This window comes from Zophobas morio, unplaced genomic scaffold (genome assembly GCF_036711695.1).
Source record: "Zophobas morio isolate AGI-343-1 ecotype UQ-CSIRO unplaced genomic scaffold, CSIRO_AGI_Zmor_V1 ptg000017l, whole genome shotgun sequence".
Taxonomy (NCBI): domain Eukaryota; kingdom Metazoa; phylum Arthropoda; class Insecta; order Coleoptera; family Tenebrionidae; genus Zophobas; species Zophobas morio.
In genome coordinates this window covers 16,037,370-16,059,588 of record NW_026972122.1, presented here as the reverse complement: position 1 = coordinate 16,059,588, position 22,219 = coordinate 16,037,370, and the positions used below count along the sequence as shown (strand labels likewise).

The following is a 22,219-nucleotide window of genomic DNA, read 5'->3' as shown; positions in this document are numbered from 1 at the left end:
TTGTTATTATTTTACGTCATTATTTTGAACTTTTAGAAGTTAAGTATTGGTATCAGTAAATGAATTCTATAGTGACCACTTAAACTACCAAAAAGTAATTAGTTTGACATCTTTGATAACAAAGTTTTATTTTAATCCATCAACACAGAAAAAAGAGGGATAAAGGTTTCGTTAACGTTCAGTATGTTTTATCTAAATTAGAGTTGTGTGTTACGAGTATAAATAACAAATCAATTTATTTTACATTTATTTGTGCCACTAAAAATATGAAATCTGCAAAACAATATACAGGGTGTTGAAAAAATGCCGCACCAACTCAGCGGTACATTATTAAGTACAGAAGTTTAAGTTCGAAAAAAATCATTAAACAATTCCTTACGTCAATTTAACGTTCATGTATAAAAACAAAATATCGATTTAGATATATATAGATCAAAAACACTCGTCAGATTCATCCTAAACAATCTTTAATAAGTTTCTTGTAATATTATAAAATTAAGAAAACGATAGATACAGACAAGATACCTTCAAAATTATTTTAAATAATAAAAGTCGGATCGATTTCAGGTACCCAGACCAAAATAGTGAATTACATAATAATATGGTGAAATTTCGAAAAGAAAAATTAACCTTTGAGGGAAACATTTAGACAAAAAAATTGTTTAAGTTATTTGTTCTTTACTCCATAAACGATTCTGAATAACGTGTCATACAGTTGGTGCGCAACACCCTGTATTTAAGGTACTAATTGTTTTTATCGGAAACAAAAATGACTATATTATTAATACATTTTCTTGTAATTGAACGTGAACTGGTAGGAAAGTAAATAAACAAATAAATAAATAAATAAATAAATAAATAAATAAATAAATAAATAAATAAATAAACAAATAAACAAATAAATAAATAAATAAATAAATAAACAAATAAATAAACAAATAAATAAATAAATAAATAAATACTTAAATAAATAAAGAAAACTACATCCATGGAACAGGTTGCCTTCATTGATTGGATAAATTTAAGCCGTTCATCAACTTCAGAAGTTCAACGTTACAACTCTTTTATTAACCATTCCTTTGTTTACTATTATTTGAAAACAGCCTTATTTTTGTGCGTGGTTAAAAATTTATATTTAAAAAAAAAATACAACTAGAAAATTCCGTTTTAATAGTTCTCACACACAATAAATTATTAATTTTACGTCTCCCAATAGACTACTTTGTAGGTTCTGTGTTATATTATACACACACGAGTAGTTTCGGTAATTTTAGAATCAGATGAATGTACATTCATCGTGTGCAAAAACCAATGCTGTACTGTAGGATACAAGAATTATTCGAGTTTGTTAGGTATACATATTTCCTCAATCAGGTAATAAATAATAAAAGGAAGTACCATGGGGTATTAAGAGTAAAGTATTAAGTAGATACATGTTTTTTATATGCGAAAGTTGGCAATCAAGAAATCTCAAGTGTCCGTCTTCCCATTTATATGCAGATCCAGACACATTCTGATTCGAGACATCTCAAAGTAAGACGCAAGATTTATTAATTTGCATATTCGTCTGTTGAACTCAGAGTTGTTTGAAGTCTACCACGACGTTCCTTAAATTATTCATAACATTGTCACCCCGTGTATCTAAAGTATAACTATCCCTTTCCATTAATAGCTTTCCCCGATTCGAAGCTACTGATAACTAATTACAAACTCAATACCCCAAACAGATATGAGATGTTATTGCAGTGAACAGCGAATTACTATTACACAAGCAAATCAATAAACACTTTTCAACTTTTTATTTTGAGCGTTTGATCCTAAAAAACTTCCAGTTTAGCAAAGATTTATTATCTAGTCGATTTTCTACCAGCTAATATAGTTATATTTTTATGTAACAAATGGTTTCTGTCGGAAGGTTACTATTGGAACAAGTTGATAAATCATAGTCATTATTAAAAACCAGAGATAAATAGCAGCAATAACACCACAGAGGGAACAATGCACTTGACAATACCTCAATACCGACAAGTAGTCACTAAAATAAAGCACTTTGATGGGAAATACTTGTTTATTCAACATCGAATTTTGAATAAGTCGTTTGTTACATTTACGGATAAAAGAGCTTAAATTTTAATGAAGATCATTTTTACACATTTAAGTCTTCTTTTTCACGTGAGTATTAGTATTATTATAATATTTAGAGTAATTCGGACGGTTCCTAAATTTCACAGGCAAGTTACTCTTGTTCTTCAAATTTTCCATAAACTTAAATAAGGAAATTTGACTATCCGTCATGTCATAACCATTTGTCAGGTTTGCATCTTCCTCCTTACTTTTCCTCTCGTTTCCTAGGTAATCCAGTAAACTCTCATCATCCAAACTTTTATCATCGTCACCATCTTGGCCAACCAACTTTTCGAAAATCGTAGCCACATCACCATTTAAATTGTAACCATTGTCGTCACAATATCCATTAATTTTCACACCATTTTTCACTCCGTTATTCTTTTTGATGCCGTTCTGTCTCTGGAAGCCGTTCTTTTTGCAGATCGTATTAAGCATGTCCACAGGAGTAGAATTCTTCGTCTGTTGCCGGCGCGCCTTCTCGGATATATCTACCTTTGTTACAGGTTGCGTTTGTATTTCGCTGGCTCCGTTAAACGCGTTGAGTTTCCGTTTCAGCTCTTCGTTAATTCTTTCGGTTTCCTTCCTTCTGGTAATTTCTTCGTGCAGTAAGGTGGTTAATTCCATCACCTTCTTTTCGATGCTCACTTCGCCGTGTCTCTTCTTAGTGGGAATGTTTTCCGACGTTTTTGTTCTTCTTACAGGCTTAGAACTCATGCTAATTTTAGAACCGTAGTTCCTCAGAGGCGCTGATTTGGATTTATGAACGGTTGGGATTTTAGCTGAGGTAAAACTTGTCATTGTCTCCATGGCAGAATCGCAGGTTAACGCAAAACTTGTGCTGCACCACTGGTACTCAGAATTGAGATCCATGTGTTTTTGTCTGAGAATTTCTAAAATTTTTTCTATCGTTGCGACGGACAAATCGTCATTTAACCTAAAATCGACAATTTCCAACGACTGACTGTACTCGATGAGATCGATTATTCTTGTTGACATGCGTTCGGTTATTCCGCATTTCTGCATGTCCAGCGCTTTGATCCATAAATCATCGTCCAACTCGTTCAGGATCAAGTCAAGACCATTATCCCCGATCATGGGGTTGCCATTTAATGTTATCCTTTTAAGACCCCGCATCACCTGAATATTAGGGTCTGAATACCTCAGTGAATTGTGCCAGCTCTCACAGTATCTGTTGATTTGTTGGTATTTAATTAGTTTGGCCAAATATTCACCACTCTCGGCAGTTAAAGCGCACCCGCTTAGGTTTAGGACTTCAATGTTTGGGGCAAACCTTACGTATGCGCAAACAATTTGACATCCAGCATCCGAGATTCGACAACGGCTCAATATCAGATTCTTTAAGGTTTTATTCTTCTGTAACGCCTTCATTAAAGGTTCCAAATACTGGGCAAACATTGGCAATCCGTCGAACTCCAGGCATGTGAGGACTTGAGTATTCCGAACGGTGCATGACAGCGATTTGAGCAAAGATTTCAATATGAAGGCCGTCCATAACGAACCAGAGCGCCTCTTCATTTGCCGTAGCTTCTCCTCAGTGTCGACGTCATGCAAGAACTGACAGTTTCCTAATCTACTTTTTATGGCAATCACGTGCAGACTGGTATCATGCCTCAGCGCGTTTATTACTGGACTCCACTCCTCAACCTTCAGACGGTCAGCCAAGAAGTTGAGGACTGTTTGACTTTTAGGCTTCGCAGGTTTCACTACCGGCGCGGGAGTACTGTTTATCCGCCGACAGAGTTCTGTGTACCATACATAAAAAATATTCACCGGTTTCTGGTTATTGATAATTGCAGGATTTCTCTGATATGGCATTTTATGGTCAAATCTTCAGTTTAATTTGGGATGATAGGAGTTGGTTCAACAAAAATCAACATGAATGAACGATTTTATAAACTTGACAAATAACAAAATAAGTGATTGACATTTATAAGTTACTTTTTTGACAATGCTTGCGCAGATTACTAGGGTCAAATCTGATAAAACAAGGAGTTCACCTTTTATAAAATTTAAATGATAGCTTCCTCGCAGTGACATCTTTTTTCGTCGAGAAAAAAAATACAGTTTAAAATATTGTTCAACGTAATTTTATAAAATTTCATTTTCGACTAAAGTTGGCGAAAAACACCATCTGTTCTAACATTCGTTTTGACAACATTAAGCAGATCCGGTCTTCAACTAAAATTCTTAATGGAAAAGAAAAAAAAATCGTACCCTGACGTGGAAATCATATCTCGGCCAGAATCAACCTGATTTTTATGTAAAATAAAGTAGAATCTGTTATACAAAAAAGTTTTACAAAAAATGCCAAGGCATAAAAAAAATTAACAACAGTTAAAATGATTTTACTCCTTTATTCATCACAATAATTCAGCAAGACATTTAAGGCATTAACATTTTCAATACATAATTATCAAAAAAAATCGAAAAAAAATTTGTATGTAAACTACACCCTTATTTATTTATTTTTTTTATTTGAGGTAATTTGTGAAAGGTTATTTACAAGTAAGTAGTCATATATGAAACATGAATAGAAAATTAACACAACAGAAAAAAATACAATACAAGGAAAAATACTTGCTAAAACCATAAACTAAATATCCTTATTGAGAACAATTTTCACAACTTTTAGGCATTAAATTCATGATCAACTTTTAGTGGAGACAAAAAAAAAACGACCACCCTGCAATATTTCGCGCAAAATCACTTAAAATTGTTAATTTAACTAGTGATTGTTATTTTATTAAAGGACTATTCACTGCTATGTACTAATTATCTACAAAAAAGAGACAAATAAAAACAAAATTGAATTTAATTTAATGAAGTAACAGAAACAATGTGAAATTTCGAGGTAGCCAGTTTTTTGTCGGTGAGTATATATCAGTTTTGATGCATACACAGAGTGTAATAGTACTATGTTTCTTATAATTCTTTTTTCATTTAATAAATGATAGAAAGGAAAAGAGTTTTTAAAGAACAGTAATTTTATGAGTACCAGCTCTTCTATTTTAGCCTCACCAAAAAGTTAATTGATGTTATCTTAAATGAAATCAAATTCAAGCAGCACGGCTAAGAAAATATTATAACAGGGTCCATTTGATGAATAGCTAATGTCATGGTGTATCGATATTTCATAGCTTGTAAAATCTCAGAACGTATACCTATACTATACATGGTAAAACGCTAACTAAAATTTATCTGCACATCCCTGCTGGAAATACGACGTCAAAATTTTGCAGTAACTCCTATCTAAAATGTAAAAAAATGTATTAATATGTTTCCATATCTGTGATTTATTATTTTAGTATTATTTTTAACTTTGGGCTTGTCGATTTCTGTAAAAAAATGAAGATAGTTTAACAAAATTTTACCATTTATCTTTGAAACTGCATCACTATTTTTTCCAAAAATTTGATGACGTCGTCTCAAAATTTTGCGAAAGGTAATGTAATATTTACAACTAGCCCTCTTCGTCTCATGGATAGAAAAGGGTGTACTTTACTATTTTCTAATAATGTAACATATCGGATAAAAGATATTATCAAAGGATTCCTACTTTTATTATAAATCCTTCATATAGAAAAGTATAATGTGTTCATTAATTTAACGTTACAAATATGTAACGTTAAATTAACATACACATAAGTCTGTTTTAGGTCTTTCTGCATCTACATTCAATCTTAGAATGGAACTTTTAACAAACAATGTGGCGTAAAAACCAAAAGTGTTGAAACTAGAACTAACAAATCGATATACGTGCTGGAGCGCCATCTATTCCTTATGCTAGGAAACTACGTGTTCAGAAACTGTACGGAAGAGGGCTCTATACGTATCAAATTCAAATATTCGATACAGTCGTGTTACAGTTTCATTATGGCGTTCAAAATTATTAAACCGATGCATAGTGACGATGAAAACTGTTTTAAAAAATATATACAGACTTATTTACGAGCTTTTCACTTAAAAAAAATCAAAATGCAACCAACAATACACTACCATACAAATGTTTGATATTGATTACCCTTATTGTTTTAACTAAAACATTGTTAGCTGTTTTGTTTTATATTTTTTTGAAATAAATGTCAATTTTTAGTTAAAATCAAAAACAAACTAATTCAAAACAAAATCTCGTAAGGGTGTTTCCTAAACGGATACAGATAGCATTCTCTTTACAAACATTACAAACATTAATTAGGTCGTGATGGTGGTTCCATACATAAAAATACAGGTAAGAGGTCCACGAATAGTGTTTTGTGATTTTACTAAACTATTCAATTATCTGTTTACCGAAACTCTCATATTTTAAATATCATTATTTTCTATATTGTAGCCTTCAGTATATCCATCGTTAAATATAATCCTGAAGGGTAATAAATCTGAGGTCCATTAATACTAAGCAATGGCAACATGGTATTTTAAATATCATAAACCATTATTTAGTAAATCTTCAGATTTTTAAACCGGTGTTGTGACCGAATTTAAATCAAAATTTTCGCGCTGAAATTAATTAACAGCGGCGCGAAATCACACTTGAATAATTTGAATTAAAAAAAAAATCCAATCACGAAAAGGAAATCGTTAAACATAGGCAACCAAATATGCACGTAGCGCTTAGGGGTAGATTTGCATGGTTATTGAGTTAGATGACGGCTTGGTATCGCTAGGGAGTTTTTAGTTACAGGGTTGGTTGGTTGTTAGAGAGAGAAACTGCACGGCGTAGATTCATTATGAATGTGCTTGTGTGAGTGTAAACACGTGGTAAGCGCTAGGTTTAAATTAGTTGGTTTGGTAGTTAATAAAATGGGAAGAAGCCCTTGTTTAACGACAATCAATCGTAACTTTCATAATGACAGTTGTCCCCAACCCGCGCGGTTAATTCTTGCGACCTTTTAATCGGAGAAATGCGGACTTCCGGTTAACGCGAAACACGTGCTGTAAATTTGTTTCATTGTTTGTAAATTCACCAATCAAGTTAGTTTTTCTTAATAGACAGCTAGTGCAAACACAGTTTAACGATCAGGATTATTTAAATAAACCACTTACTAGAAGATTTCATGAAATTCACTTAGTCAGGAAAACACATTATTGTTTAATTAGGAATAAGCTTCTCGATGCATATACGTAAGTGTTACATTATAAGACTTCTAAATTCTTCACACAAGATTGCTAATAGTTCATTTACAACAGTTAAACAAGTTCATTATACGCGAACTGGTGGAAGGGGTTTAAAATGTTTTCTTCCCTTGGGCGGTTATCATCGTTATCATGATTAATTCATCGAGGCATGCCATCACAACGCTACAGATTGATTAATTTATCGAGGCATGCCATCACAACGCCACAGATTAATTAATTTATCAAGGCATGCCCTCACAACGCTACAGATTGATTAATTTATCAAGGCATGTTATCACAACGCTACAGATTGATTAATTTATCAAGGCATGCCATCACAACGCTACAGATTGATTAATTTATCATGGCATGCCCTCCCAACGATTTTAAAATTTACATCACCCAGACGTTTTTTCCTCGCAACGATTTTAAAATTTTCATCACCGAGACGCTTTTTCCTCGCAACGATTTTAAAATTTACATCACCGAGACGCTTTTTCCCTCGGAGTGATGATTGGATATTTTTGTGTTTGTTTATTATGTGTTTTGTTGGGATAACCAGTTCGCGGTATTTTAAACTCTCAAAGTAAATTGTTTTTTTGAAGTAACCAATCACTTAGATCAAGACATCATTTAACATAATGTAAACTCTTTGTTTGAACCGTTGATAAAAAAACCGTTGTGGCAAATATCAATATCCTATAAATTTTGTTAACTTGCAATTTTACCACCTCATAATATATTTCTTAATCTCACAATTTTAACCTCAGTAATTTTATTTGTTGTATAATTTTAATTGAATGTAAATTTCATGTTATTTGTTGTTCAAAATTTCACAAGATTATATAGCGAATTTAAATGTTGTTTATTGCTCGTTGAAACTTTAACACTTGTTCAGTTGTTGTTAATATCCAAGTTATAAGAGATTGAATATTTAAAAATGGAATTGAAGTTGAATGACACAGAAAACGTGGCAGAAGCGAAGTTCGGTTCCTAGTCGAGCTGGCGAGGTTTATCGTGACACCTGTACAAGCCCACAGGTTTGGATAGATTCAGGGGCGGCCGCCGGTTTGTAGTGCTCTCGACTTGGACCAATCGTCGAGATCCATTTGCGGGTATGGCGACCGTAATGGCCTAGTTCCGCAGGGCACGTTCGTAATGGAGATATGCGTGTGGGGTAGGTTTTGTGATAGATAGAATCACCGTCGTGGGGGGAGAACAGCCCCAGACCGGTAGCCCTAAACTCCGCTTATGCTACATCGCCCCATGGGTACTTTTGTTGTGCTCCTGTTAACTGCTGTAACTTAAAAAAAAAAGATCTGCCGCCACACGCTTGTAATAACTTGTATATTATCATCCAGTTACTTGATTCAGTTGTTGCTTTGTTTTATTAAATTTGTGATATTCAAATATTTGCATTGACTCCAAACAGATGTATAGAATTTTGCGTTTGTTCGTTTTTCCTATGTGTATGTCTGTCAATTCGCGAGTGTTTTTCTTTCATATATCTTAAGGTGTTTGAAATGTAATACTTCGGTGAATAAAGCCCTAGGGAGTTTTCGGGAATGAAGACCGATGACGCCTTGGCCCTGCGGAGTCACCAGAAGGGCACGCTGAGTCACTTTCGCTCTTTGTTTCTTTTCCTCCTAAGGAAGGGTGCCATTTCGAAAGAACGTCTTCCCGCTATTTAAAAAAAAAAAACACAACGTAGGTTCCTATTTGTTAAACGACCACAGCCAAGGCCAAACTTTGATTTTTTAAATTTTTCGCGGGCCTTTCAAACTTTTTCAAGGTCGATTTAAAGGTGAGAAGTTTGGGTTATTACACTGGATATCCAAAATTCTTCTTTTCAATGAAGCGTATCAAAGGACCATATCTGTCGATTTCAACTATTTTTTTCACTCCCACGCAAGCTCGAAGCACTAATTATTTCGTCCCTATATTAAAGTTAAAAGAAAGTTTTACGAGATAAGCAAGCAAAGTAATTTCTCCAGCGCAGTGTTTTGAACTTACTCGTCCCCTCACCACTGACCAAACCGACGGTACTCTTTTTCGCAAGGGAAAAAGCAAAAAATTTGATTTTACTCTGTTTACTGTTTCTATAATTCTTTCGGAGAGATTTTTATTCCATGATTTAGATAGCTACACAACTATAAACTTTGATGCACTGAAAAAAAATGTTGATTTTATTTTGACATCACCGTTGTCAGTGATACGATAAAGCTTGAAATATAACTCGAATATTAGCGGTTTAAACCGTAAATGTTCATTGAGCGTCACTGGTAGTATTCAAAATTTGATTTCGTACGTTAATCTTATTTTCTTATTTTTAACTGGTTCGTTTCGGTCGCTGTTATGGATTTCGATCCACCGTGACGTTTTCGTGTCACCAACAGCATCAATTAATATTGGAACAGGGCTACGACGAAAGCAGTGTCCGGTGTATAAACTGGGATTTGGAAGACTGAAAAAGTAGCAAATACTTTTTCTATGTTTCCAACGTTATTTATTCCAACGTTTTGTATTGTACATTTTCGTTGAGGTAATTGATAAAAAAATATGGGATCACACCTATAATTTTCTAGACTTAGATTTATGTACTTACTTATTCTGACATATTTCAAAATACTTTCCCGTAACTTTGAATTTTCGTGTTGTTAACGCTTTAGTATTTTTAACTGTGACTAAAAAAGGGTGATCCAAAATCATTTATAAATATAATTAGTAGAGAGCGGAAAATATGCGGCAAAATTTTGGGAAATATGATCATATGATATGCACCAAATTTATGGAAATATGCAGTACTTTTCTTAATATATGCAGTTGCATATGCTCCAAAAATTAAAAAAAAAAGCTTAATAAGCGAACTAAATTGATTTACGGATTACAAAAACAGGTTTACCGAGCTTACGTTTTATTAGAAAAAATACATAAATCACATTTTTAAAGATAATATTCTTATACTAAAAAATAAATGTAAACAGAACAAACCAAAAGATAGTAGTAATCGACTATTTAATTTCTATTTTGGTAACAATTTATTTTTAAATATTTTTCGAAATATTCTAACAAAAAGTGATTCTAAAGTATGTATTTGTAAATAGAAAAACTGCGTACCTACTACGTCCACAGATGTAAAAATACTTTTTGAAGAATAAGTTCAGGAAAACGTTTAATCCATAAATTAATTTAAGTTATCTTGGACATATTGACACACCTGTATCGCTTTAAATGCTTTGACCACCAAAAAACATACCATTAATACACTGAAGTAACGAACAAAAATATTGGGAATGAACGTATTTCCAAAAGTAATTAGGGCGCGAATTTCCCTGGAAGAATGGTTTAATACCCAGTGGTTTCTCCAAACTACCATAAAACCCAAACCTTTTCTAGTTATTTGAAGCTCAGGAAAATATTTGCTATACGATTAATGAAATTTCGACTTTCTAGACATAGTCTTCCCAGTTTAAAATGGTTTTTATGATAGGTCCATTGTGTCGAAGTTGGCGATGGGGACAATGAAGTCAATCCCTAGCCATAAATAAGAACGTGGCCGCTTTCTTTGCAAGGCCGTACTTTGTTATTTAACTCATATTGTCCATCGTGGAGTAATAACGAGGTGATAACGTTTAGTATCTTGTCATAAAAACCACTTAAAATTAGGACTACAATAAATGCCGATAGAATGACAATTTTTTTTTTTCAAATTAGAACAAAAATTGATAAAAATGCAAAATATGCACCCGATACCTGAAATATGCAGCAGAAGGAAAATATATGCAAATATGCAATTTTTTTATAGCTGTATTCATTTTTAATTAGCATGATTCGTTCACATATTAAATATCAAAACTTATATGCAAAAAATAATGGATATGCAAATTTCATAAAATCCGCTCTCTAATAATTAGCCTTACGGACCCATACAATTCCCTCAACTCCATTTTATTCTTGGTTGTTTCTTAAACTCCTGGCGGCTCCTTGTCAAAGATCTTTTCCCACTGTCTCAATCCATTTTGTTGTGGGTCTGCCTCGTCGTCTCCTCCCAGTAATACCTCCCGTTAGTCCTTCCTTTATGACTTTTTCTTGGGGTAGCGTTTGTTATTCTTTCGAGTCATTTCTTCCTCCTTATTTTTCCCAAAGTTTTTCATGAGTACTCTGTTCCTTCCCAAACTCCAAGTTTTTCTTTTTCTTTTGATTTAGCCCCTACAATTCATTTCCGTACAGAACAACTGGTTTTATTATCGTCTTATAATACATGTTTAATTTTACTTTATTTGAGATTTTCTTCGATGTTAGCATATAACTGAAAGCTGACACTTTGTGCCATTTTGTTATTCTTTTCTGCATTTATTTTCCTTCCTCAAACACCACAAAATGGACACAAGTTCTACCCTAGAGTAGAAAATCTTACCAACATTCAATTTAATCAGAATGAGGTGGCACTACTAAATAAAGGAGTAAAATACGAAAACCACAACAAGAACAACATTGTCAAATTATCCTTAGATGCTATTTGCGCTATACAAAAATAGGCACAGAACTCTATGCAGAACAGTACTATTTAGTTGTGCACCGAGTTCTTATTAACCTTAAGGAGTTAAAGAAGAAACATGGAAAAACTAAGGAACAACAAATTTTAGACAATATCAGAAAGAAATTCCAAGAAAATAACCTCATAATAGTCAAAGCAGATAAAGAGCAAACCATCACCATAATGAAAAAAAGCATGTACATCGATAAAGTGAAAACCTTCAGAACAAAACAAGGCTTCAAAAAGATAAAAAACAACCCACTAAACAATTACACGACAAAAATCAAAAAGGTTATCAATAAATGCAAAGCCACGATAAAAGAACTAAATCGAAGCAAATTTTTCGTCCCAATGAACTTAAAAATGCCAAAACCCTTTAGACAACCAAATATCATAAAGTGGGAACAACCATTCGTCCAATAGTCTCAAGCATTGATAGCCCAGCACACAATCTGAGCAAATCGATAAATGGCATACTGAGAAATGTAACAAAAATCAAACCTAAGCATGTAATAAACAACAGAGAAGAATTGATCAATAATTTAAAGGACTTTAATCTAACAAATTAAAGCAACCTTGTATCATTTGACGTCACAAACCTATGTAACCAAATCCCAATTGAAGAAACTCTAAAATTGCTTGAAAAAGAACTTAAACCTAGCAATCTCAACCAAAACCAACAAAAGGATATATTAGAGTTGGCAGAAATATCTACAAAACAATTTGTTTTTTCAATTTAATGATAACTACACAATATATAGGAGTGGATAGCTCAAGTATGGGATCCCCCCTAGACCCAGTCTTAGCGGACATATTCATGGATAAGTTCGAACAAAACATCTTTTATAAACTACAGAAGCAAAAAAAATCAGTGTTTGGTTTAGAAACTTTGATGATATAATCACTGAATGGAACAGTACAGACGATCAACTATTAAAATTCCAGCAACAACAGAACAACATCCACCAAATACTACAGTTCACTACAGAAATAGGACAACGAAATAAAATAAATTTCCTTGATCTCACACCAGAAAGAAATAGCTAACAAATAGAGTTCAAAGTCTACAGGAAAAGCACACACAGAGATACAGTGATTCCTGATCCACAACAGCTCAAATCATCGACCTTCACAAAAACCAGTAGCATTTCATGCCTTCATCGATAGATTAATTAAAGTCACACTAAAGGAAGAAGAAATAATCAGAAAACAACAAATTCTTAAACAAATAGCACATAATAATGGATATAAACCGGACATAATTGAAAAAATCATCACCAAAAAAACAAATCAACGGAAGAAAAAGGAAAACAAAGAGGAATCAAACTCCAACAATAACATTTCACAGCAGTCCAAGCCACAATACATAAGTATCCCATACATCGGAAACACACGAAAATTGAAAGAATACTAAAACAAAACAATCTGTACGTTGCTTTCAAAAGTGAAAACAAACTACAACAGTTAGCTAACAACAAAGATAAATTCAAGAAAATGGATAACAACGGAGAATATAAACTTAAGTGCAACAAATGTGACGTATGCTATGTAGGTGAAACAGGACGTGTCCTAAAAATAAGGATCAAGGAATACACAACCGAAACAAAATATTCAGTGTTCCATAACCATATCATCGAACAAAATAACGACATTGACTTGGGGAACACAAAATTGATCGACATTCAAAATAAAGGGATAAAACTCAACCTCCTAGAAGCCTTGGAAATCTATAAGTCAAAAAAGAAAAAGCAAAACTACTTAAGGAACAAGACGATTTGAAATTCGCACCAATTCTCAAACTCCTCATCTAACGTAATCATTCAAAAATCATTAACTAAAATGTAGGGTGTTCTATGTACAACTTTAGAAGGAAAACGCAAAAAATCTTCGAATGTATTTTGTTAATCAATTTCAACAATTAATTTTATGTAATAGGACATATGTAAGTAATTTAGATAACCAATAATTTAAGAACATACACACATTGTAGAAAGAAAAATATCTAACAACTGTAAAATCCACGTAAAAATAGTTAGGTTGGGAACACACAAATTATTATAGTGACGGTAGGTTAATTTCACATGTTTTTCAATAAAAAGTGAAGAACAAGAGATAACCTCTAAATTAACCTTCACGCCAAAAACACAAAATATATTCTCGTACCACATCTTTTGGTGTGACGCGTGTTTACTACTTGTACTCATTTTAATAGAAAAATATGAAAACATCAAGTTTTTTCAGTTTTCAACCTATTATAAGATCGCAAAAATCTCGAAAAATATATTCGTTTCTGTTAAGGGGGGACGTATTAAAAGGGCAAATAAAAAGCTTAACTGCACAACATGGATATATTGAGTAATAACAACACGTCTTTACCGCACGGTGGTCACTCACGTCGGCGATCCGGGACTCGCACATGCGCTCAAGAAGGCGCTAGCGCTGTCTTCACCAACAGTTTCAAAGAAATCAATTTCATCAAATAAAATTAGTAACAGTATACATCCTATCCATATTAAGTGTTTCGGTTAATTACTAAAGGAATTCACTGGCTCATTTTTGTACTGTGGGGACTGGGCGTCCCAAACTGGAAAAATATAACTGCCTTCTAGGAGTGCATTTACTGTCTTCACAGGATTAAGTTTAATTTCACTAAATATTTATTGTATTTGAATTTGAGAGGATAATTTTATTGCTTCTTCGAATTTTTAGTTTACCTACGCCGAGATTCCATTGGGTTCTCGGACAAAAACCATCCATGTGGAATAATAGTATATTATACGCCAAGGTAGTGAAAACAATCATTATAGACCGAACGCGGATTAGAGCACGAGGTCTATAATGGTCTTCACTACCGTGGCGTATATAGGTACTATTTTTTTCACTAGTAGCCCAGTACAAAACACAGATTTGAAAAATTTTCAATTTATTCAAAGTAACATAACATCAACTGACATCCCCTAACTAGGTTCTGATGTTTTCCATCGTTATTCTCCGACGTTTGCAAAGTTGATTTGTAATGAAGTTTGTAATTTCAAATAGTCAATTAATTTAAGTTATTTTTACTAGGAAATATGTCAGACAGTAAACTATGTACCCCTCCTGAGATGCTGTTTGGCTGTTAGCACTTTTATATTCCTCGTGAAAATAATGTGAAAAATCCGTTAGTAATGGCCAATTTTCGATTGTCAAACATTACATAACCTCAATCTTTATTATAGACCTTGGTCAATAATAACTTCACTTCTATTATTACCCTTGGTCAAATTTAATTATCATTATTGACTTTGGTAGAGAAAAACGAATTTACAACTAGCAGATAAGAATTGATAATGGTGCAGGTCTATGCTACTAGCGAAAAAAATTAATTTATCAGGGTAGGGGAATGATAACAGCGATTAATATAAAAGCTGGAATTTTCAAAATTAAAACATTTTACATGTTTTAGTGATGTTGTTCTCATGCTCTTCAGCTCAAATTGATATTTAATTATATTTGCAATAGACCTGAACGTCATACAAGTTCATAAAAACATTTGACAGTTCTTTGAAAAATAGTCCTACTTAAGCGTCTTCATAAATCTCATTCAGATTGTTTGAGGGGTTTCGATAAGTTAAACATATTTACCTTTTGATACAAATTGAATCTTTAAATTTAGATAAAGTCAAAACTAAATTTACCTAAAAGTTTTCGTTCTGAGCAAAAAGTTCATCTCACGTAGCATTTTAATTGTAAACTTAACCGACAGGATTTAGTTTTTGTCAGTGGGATTAGAATAAAATATAATATTATACTTAAAATATTTATATATATAGATACATATTTACAACTAACAATATTACACAATTTTACATTCTATTAAGTTTTTTTTTTAATAAAAATTATTATTCATGAAAATAATAATCTTTAACAGTCTTAAAAAATTTAAATATTGGAAAAAAATTACAACAATTTAGTTTATCTTTCATAAATATATTAATACCTTTGTTTCTTTGAAATTACATATATTAACAATACATTAATCTTGTATGCAGTTCGTCGAAAATGTCATGAATGGTGATGGTCATAAAACTTAGACTTGGCTTTGGCATTTGTTTCTGAAAAACAGAGAATTAATATCTCTTGGAGTGAAACTACAAAACGCGTTTACGATATTTCTTTTGTCTTCGTATGGTGCCATTTGATGTAGAAATTTTAGGAGTGTGTTTGGGACCCGTGTGGTTCATTTTAGTTTGTTGTTCTAAAAATAAGAATATTGTATGTAAGTATTCATAAAATTTTTGTGTGTACCTTTAGCTTTTTCTAATTGACTCCACAGGATATTTTCTATTGTGTCCGTCCAGTCGTTTTTAACTTTGGGGGATTCTCCTTGTAAAATAAACGTAGCATCTGAGTGGCTTTTTTTCGATTTAGTATAATTTGTCAGATTAAATACATTTGGTTTCTCTTCGCACTTTCCCAAACTTAGATCACTCAATGCAATGCTTTCGTAATACTTAAAATGTTCTGCAGTTTTCTGAAATGTAATAACATGGAGTTAAGTGGTGAATTAAATTCATCATCAACAGTAACTTATGTCTTTTAATAGTTTTTTGATTAAGTATTTTTCAAAAAGATGTTTTTGGTGTACATTTTAGGTAGCAACGAAACAATATTGTAGGCTCTGCTGGAACAACAGTTATGGTGATATAGAATTTTCAAAGATACACAAAAAATTTGGTTTCAGCATTGTTCCCTAAAATACCACTAATATTGTACTTTTATTAAAAATGATTTATGCCTGACTAAAAAGACATTGTTCTTAAAAATAGTCTCCATTGTAATGGAATAATTAAACAGAGACAACAACATTTAAGTGATAGATTTGCAATCAAAACTTAAACCTCGAAACTAGCTTGTACTTTACATACATTATTGTGTTTTAATTCCTTAATTTAATCACAAATATTGTTCCTTGCAATTTTAAGTAAAATTGTGTTAATTCATGTTTCATGTGTGTAATAAACACACAAAAATTTTGCTATCCTATCTATAACGTGGATTACGTTCCCAATATGTTAAAATAACTAATTTGATGCAGATAAGCAAATCAGACGGTATGAGCAACAAAATTTTAAACAAGGGGAGCTGTAATCAGCGCGCGTAAAGGCGGAATTCCACAACAGGCAACACTAGGCAACAAGTATCAAGCAACATGTCGTTCAGTGTTGCCTCAGTGGAATTCCGGCTTAAGACATGATAGAGAGCTAATGTTTATTGGTAAGAAAAAAGATAAGTTTGCATGTATCAAGCACCTCATCTCCCTTTGTTTAAAATCTTGTTGTTCGTATGGCATATAGGTACTTACTGAGGCTTTTTCAGTAAATACAATTATATTTTGGAATAGAAACACCATAGATTGAAATTTTCTTGGTTTTAGAATCATAAATGTGCCTCTCATTATAAACGATCCTTTTCCTGTCAAATCAACTGGACTGTCCTTTATAGAATCTATTGCAATAAAATCATTTCCTTTTCGCATTACACTTCTTACAAAGTCAATTGCCTTAGTTGCTGTTTCCACAGGTTTATTGGATTTCTTTAACTCCTTTTGAATTGTTTCCAACAATATTACATATTTTCCTAGTCTCTGTATAGGAGTGAGTAAGAAGCTTGCCAACCCTAATTTATCACCTAGTTGTTTTTGTCGAATCTAAAAAATAAAGAAATAAAAAACTGGAACAAATATTCGTACCGTTTTGAAAAAGAGGCATGACATTCAGCGCATATTTGTCGATGCGTTTCTTCGACAACTATGTTGTCATTATCTAAACAAAGCTAAACTAAAGTTAAATTACAACTCGACGCTTATTTATACCCCAACTAGGACTCCTCCCAGGACACCATGATGGAATCTAGTTGTAATTGAACTTCAGGTTATCTTTGTCTAGATAATGCCAACATGGTTGGCGAAACGCACCGAATGATCAAAAAAATTCAATTAAAAAAATAAGTGTATAAATGCATCAAAATCTGGTTTTACTTGTAGTTATGTAGCGGTTTATTATACAATAAACGCAGAACTTGAAGTACGTGTGAATAAGAGTTTTTCATACAAGGCTTGTCAAATGCGAAAGTATCACGAATGTTATGATGAATATGAAAATAAACAATTATTGCTCCTCTTACATTTTTAATAATTTCTGAAAAAATGTGGATCAGAGTAACAACAATGAGTATTTTTGTTTGTTCTGACTAGGGCGTATTCAGAATACTTATTCAAATCACTTATGCCAATTTTAGTAACAATAACACACTTAGAACAACTATTTTTTATTACAGGAAGATGTAATAACTACAATAAGAGGTACAGTTTCACTTGTGAATTCCTAATAATTTTCCTTACTTTTTCAACACTTAATCACAAATAGGAGTAACAAAATATGCATACCTTAATAACTTCTTCAAACTGTTTGAAGTATATGTCCGCCGTGGGTTTGTTTTTTGAATACAAAGGATACAGTTCAAACATAGAAGCCTGCAAAAAAATACGTGTAAAATTTAAAATTAAAATAACAAGTTTCACATATTACTGCATCTGTATGCAGTCAAAGCTCATGAAGTGTGAGCAAATAACCCCATTTACTTTAGACAGTGCATCTTTTTTAAAAGTGGCCATGTTAAATATTAGACCCCACGTTAACTTTTGTTAGGGTGAAAACTCAGAAATGATTTTGACGGTGGAAATAGCCCAAGTGTTCTACTTTCATTTCCATTACCACTTTTTGCAGTAAATTGTTAATTTCTGCTTTAAAAAGTAAACATTATTTTGGTTACAAAGTTTAGGTACATCATAGGAGGTTTTGACTTATCATGTTGAATTATCATTTTTGACAGCATAATTTTAATTTAATTATTAAACACATTTGCTGCAGTATTTAGAAAAGAAGCGGAGTGATGGAATTCAAACATAAATGAAGAAAATAAAAGATAATTTAACTGAAATTGCGTTTTTGATGTCCAAGATCGGGATGACCTATTTTTTTAAATATGTTATAAAATGTTTGAATTCTGCCTTTGCCGAGTATGGGACGATGTGAAAATGCTGCAGCAGAATTTTGCGCAATTTTTCCGGTCGATAAGCCTTTAATGTATCCAGTGACCATTTCTGCTTTTTCTTTAACTGTGTACTGCCTCATGTTGACGAATTCCGGTCAGTAAAAATGGTAAAAACCGGTAAAAAAACGAGTATTCAAATTTTAGAAATGTCACGTAAATGTCTATTTTTACATGGCTGCCTACAATATTAATGGCAAAAATACCCAAATAATTTAATTTTTTTTTAAAGAAAAGTCGTTTAATTTAAAATATAATCTTTAATTAAATCGACAAAAGATGAGGCAAATTTCATCCAGTTAACTAAAAATTTCAACCCTGACTCTTTACTCAAACTTAAGTTAACATGGGGTATGAAATTTAACATTGAAATCCCTATGGCCATTTTTAAAAAAAGATGCACTGTATATTCCAGTAGTCATGAAAATCAGTGGAGAAGTCTCGTTTGTCTACTAAATAAGGAATGTCCATTCTGGCAGCTGGGGTTAAGGCTTTAAAAAAATTATCATTTATATAATGCAAGAGGTCTATCATTTGAAATGAATGTTGTGAAGAAAAAATATTATATAAATATTATTGTTACACCCCTACAATCGTTAATTGAATAATAAAGTGTAGATTTTTTTATATTTTCGTTTTTTTCAACACTGGTGAAATTTAAATGTAGTTAAAGGTAAATAATTCCGATAAACAATTCTAATTGCCAGAACAAAATTTTGTGACCAAAGAGGGCAAAGAATCTTTGAGCATTTGCGGTTAGTTATTCTTCCCGATACCAGCTGCCAGAGTGGACATTCAACTACTGAAAATACAAATTAAGGCGGTCGTTAGCTCTTAGTTTTAAAGGAACAGTGACAGAGAGTCGACCGACGGACTCAATGATCGATTACAAATTTCCTTCGCTTACGCTCGGGAAGTAAAAAGAAGATATAGGTTATGTATGGAAATACTTGATGTAAATTTCTTAAAATGAATAAGTGTATGCTACCGACATTAGTTGAGTATACGCCTGGTAGTTGGTAGATGGTGGAAGATAAAATTAATTCAGTGAAGTGTAAACAGTTTTCTTTGTCTTGAAGATTTAACTTAGATTTGATTAAAAATCAAAACAAAATTATTTTGCATCCAAAAATTTAATGTTCATTTTTTTCGATTTGTCATACGGTTTCTACTCGTGAAACAAATAGTATATTAACCACGTTTGTGAAGCCAATTCTAGACTCGCGCTTTAGAGCCCTGGACGTTGCGTGTCTCGGAGTCTAATTTGCGCTCGGTCTAGAATCATTGTCTTCACAACCTTGGTTAATAATATATTTTTATCATTCTTCCTCCTCATACAATTTCTGTAAATGTCTATTTAGAGTAACAACTCCATCCAAGAACATACAAACTTTCTACGTTCGTAGTTTAGAGTTCTCGTATGAAAAAAAAAAATGGTAATAAACTCTTCGATTGTTTTTTTTTTTCAAACTAGAACTTAATTAGTACTGAATTAATTTATAGGAGTAACTTGCATGCTGGTACGGCCAGTGTTACTTACCGAATCAATAAATATCTGTGCTAAACTGTCTGGGTCTTCACTATTTTTTTTCATTAAGTTATAAAATGTTACTGCGTTTTCATAGATTTCTTCTATGTTTCCAAAAAGATAAGCAGTACGCCCAATAAGGTCCTGTGGTGTATTTTTATGTAAAAATGGCATATAGTCCTACGAAAAACGCAATTTAGATTGAAAACTCCTTAATCTTAATTTATTACTTTGACTACTTTCATCAGTCCAGCAATATAAGTTTTTTCTGTGCTTTTTATTTCTTCTAATAAATGATCTATCCTGGAAAACAAAATAAAATAGATTGTGTTTAACTTTTTTTTTAACTTTTACTTTTCTTTTTTTTCTGTTTCTGGGAAAGAATTTTCAACTGGTATATCAGAAATATCTTCGCATGTGGAGAAATTGCTCATGTTTTCATAGGTACGATCTATTTCGTCGTGTTCTGCTTCTTCTTCTTCTTCGTCCTCTATTTCCTTATTACTTGTGTTCTTGTCATAATGCTCAAAATAAAATGAGGATGGATGAGGTTCGTCACAAAGGATATCTTTCTCTGAACGTGAATCTGAATTCTGTATGAAACTGTTGTATAAGAACTTTGAAGGCTCAAACATATTTTCTTCCTTTTCATATTCGTTGATGACATTTTCATACATTGCACTTGAATTGCTACTGCTGCTACCGCTGCTGCTACTACTGCTGCTGCTGCTGCTACTGCTGCTCCTGCTGTCATAAATGTTTTCATGAAAAACATAATCCGAACGATTGATTAAATTCTGGACTTCTTCGTCAATTTCATTGTGTATCACAGTACGACGTTTTATATCTAAAGCAACAATTACAAGTTCAAAACCTTTTTTATTATAAGCTTCCGTTATAAAATTGTCATTCTCACTATCTTCAAACGTATTGACACCAAACATATCTTCAACTGTTTCTTCTTTATCTCGCCAGTGAACATTGTACGCGACTTCTTCTGTATCATCTGTTGTTTCTTGACTGGATCCTGATTGTTCGCAAATATCATATGGATGTTCTGATATCTGTACGTGTTGTCTTTTGTGTTTAAGTAATTCACCAAATTCTTCTACCTTCTTTTCAATCTCTTGTTTAGATTCTTCCAAAAATTTTTGCTTAATAGAATTAACAATGCTGACACTTTTGACAGAGTCACGTTCTACCTCATTTATACTGTTAGTCACTTTTCTGTAAATCTTTCTTTCGTTTGTCATAGTAGTACTTTTGGCGTTTTTAAAATTTTTGGGCAGTGTCTGGTATTTTATTTCTGTACTAATATTTTCTGTTGTCAATTTTTGTTTATTTGCAGGTCGTTTTATATCTGTCAGTTCTGCGACGAGCCGTTTCACTTTACTTGAGTGGTTTTCGTGCAGAGACTTACTCTTATTTCTCGATAACTTGACTGTTCTGGAGTCCATAGTGCTACCTTTATTTTCGAAGTGCGAAATTAAGGCAGATACTGAAGACATAGGTCTCCCTCAAATTTATTCTTCTGTCGTAAATTTAACACATTATCTTTTCACACGACGTACAACCGAAACACACCAGCACAAATATGTCTGACGCGATAAGATAAGATTACCTACATATATTTAAAAAGTACGTTTTGCGTGCCGACTAAAGATTACATTTATTCGAACTGAACTGCGAAATCATTCAATGATTAAAAAAATTACTCATTATAAGTATGCTAGGCTTAAAACTGCAAATGTAATACGAAATGTGTTAACTTGTCGTTACTTATCTGATAAGTACATGAA

The 22,219-nt window shown here is 32.5% G+C and overlaps 2 protein-coding genes across 2 annotated transcripts; both read right to left on the bottom strand.

The window, feature by feature from the left end:
- Positions 1-2,102: 2,102 nt before the first annotated feature.
- Positions 2,103-4,059, bottom strand: LOC135130331 (centrosomal protein of 78 kDa). Its single transcript, XM_064057694.1, has one exon. The coding sequence runs from the start codon at positions 3,961-3,963 to the stop codon at positions 2,155-2,157; it is 1,809 nt and encodes a 602-aa protein (XP_063913764.1). The 5' UTR covers positions 3,964-4,059; the 3' UTR covers positions 2,103-2,154.
- An 11,526-nt stretch (positions 4,060-15,585) lies between these two features.
- On the bottom strand, positions 15,586-22,051 carry LOC135130252 (uncharacterized). The gene is made up of 8 exons (XM_064057608.1): positions 20,775-22,051; positions 20,651-20,723; positions 20,433-20,600; positions 18,228-18,314; positions 17,145-17,489; positions 16,088-16,313; positions 15,948-16,037; positions 15,586-15,894 (listed from the first exon to the last, which is right to left on the bottom strand). Exons 1-8 carry the CDS (start codon positions 21,926-21,928, stop codon positions 15,845-15,847), a joined length of 2,193 nt encoding a protein of 730 aa, XP_063913678.1. The 5' UTR covers positions 21,929-22,051; the 3' UTR covers positions 15,586-15,844.
- Between the last annotated feature and the right edge of the window lie 168 nt (positions 22,052-22,219).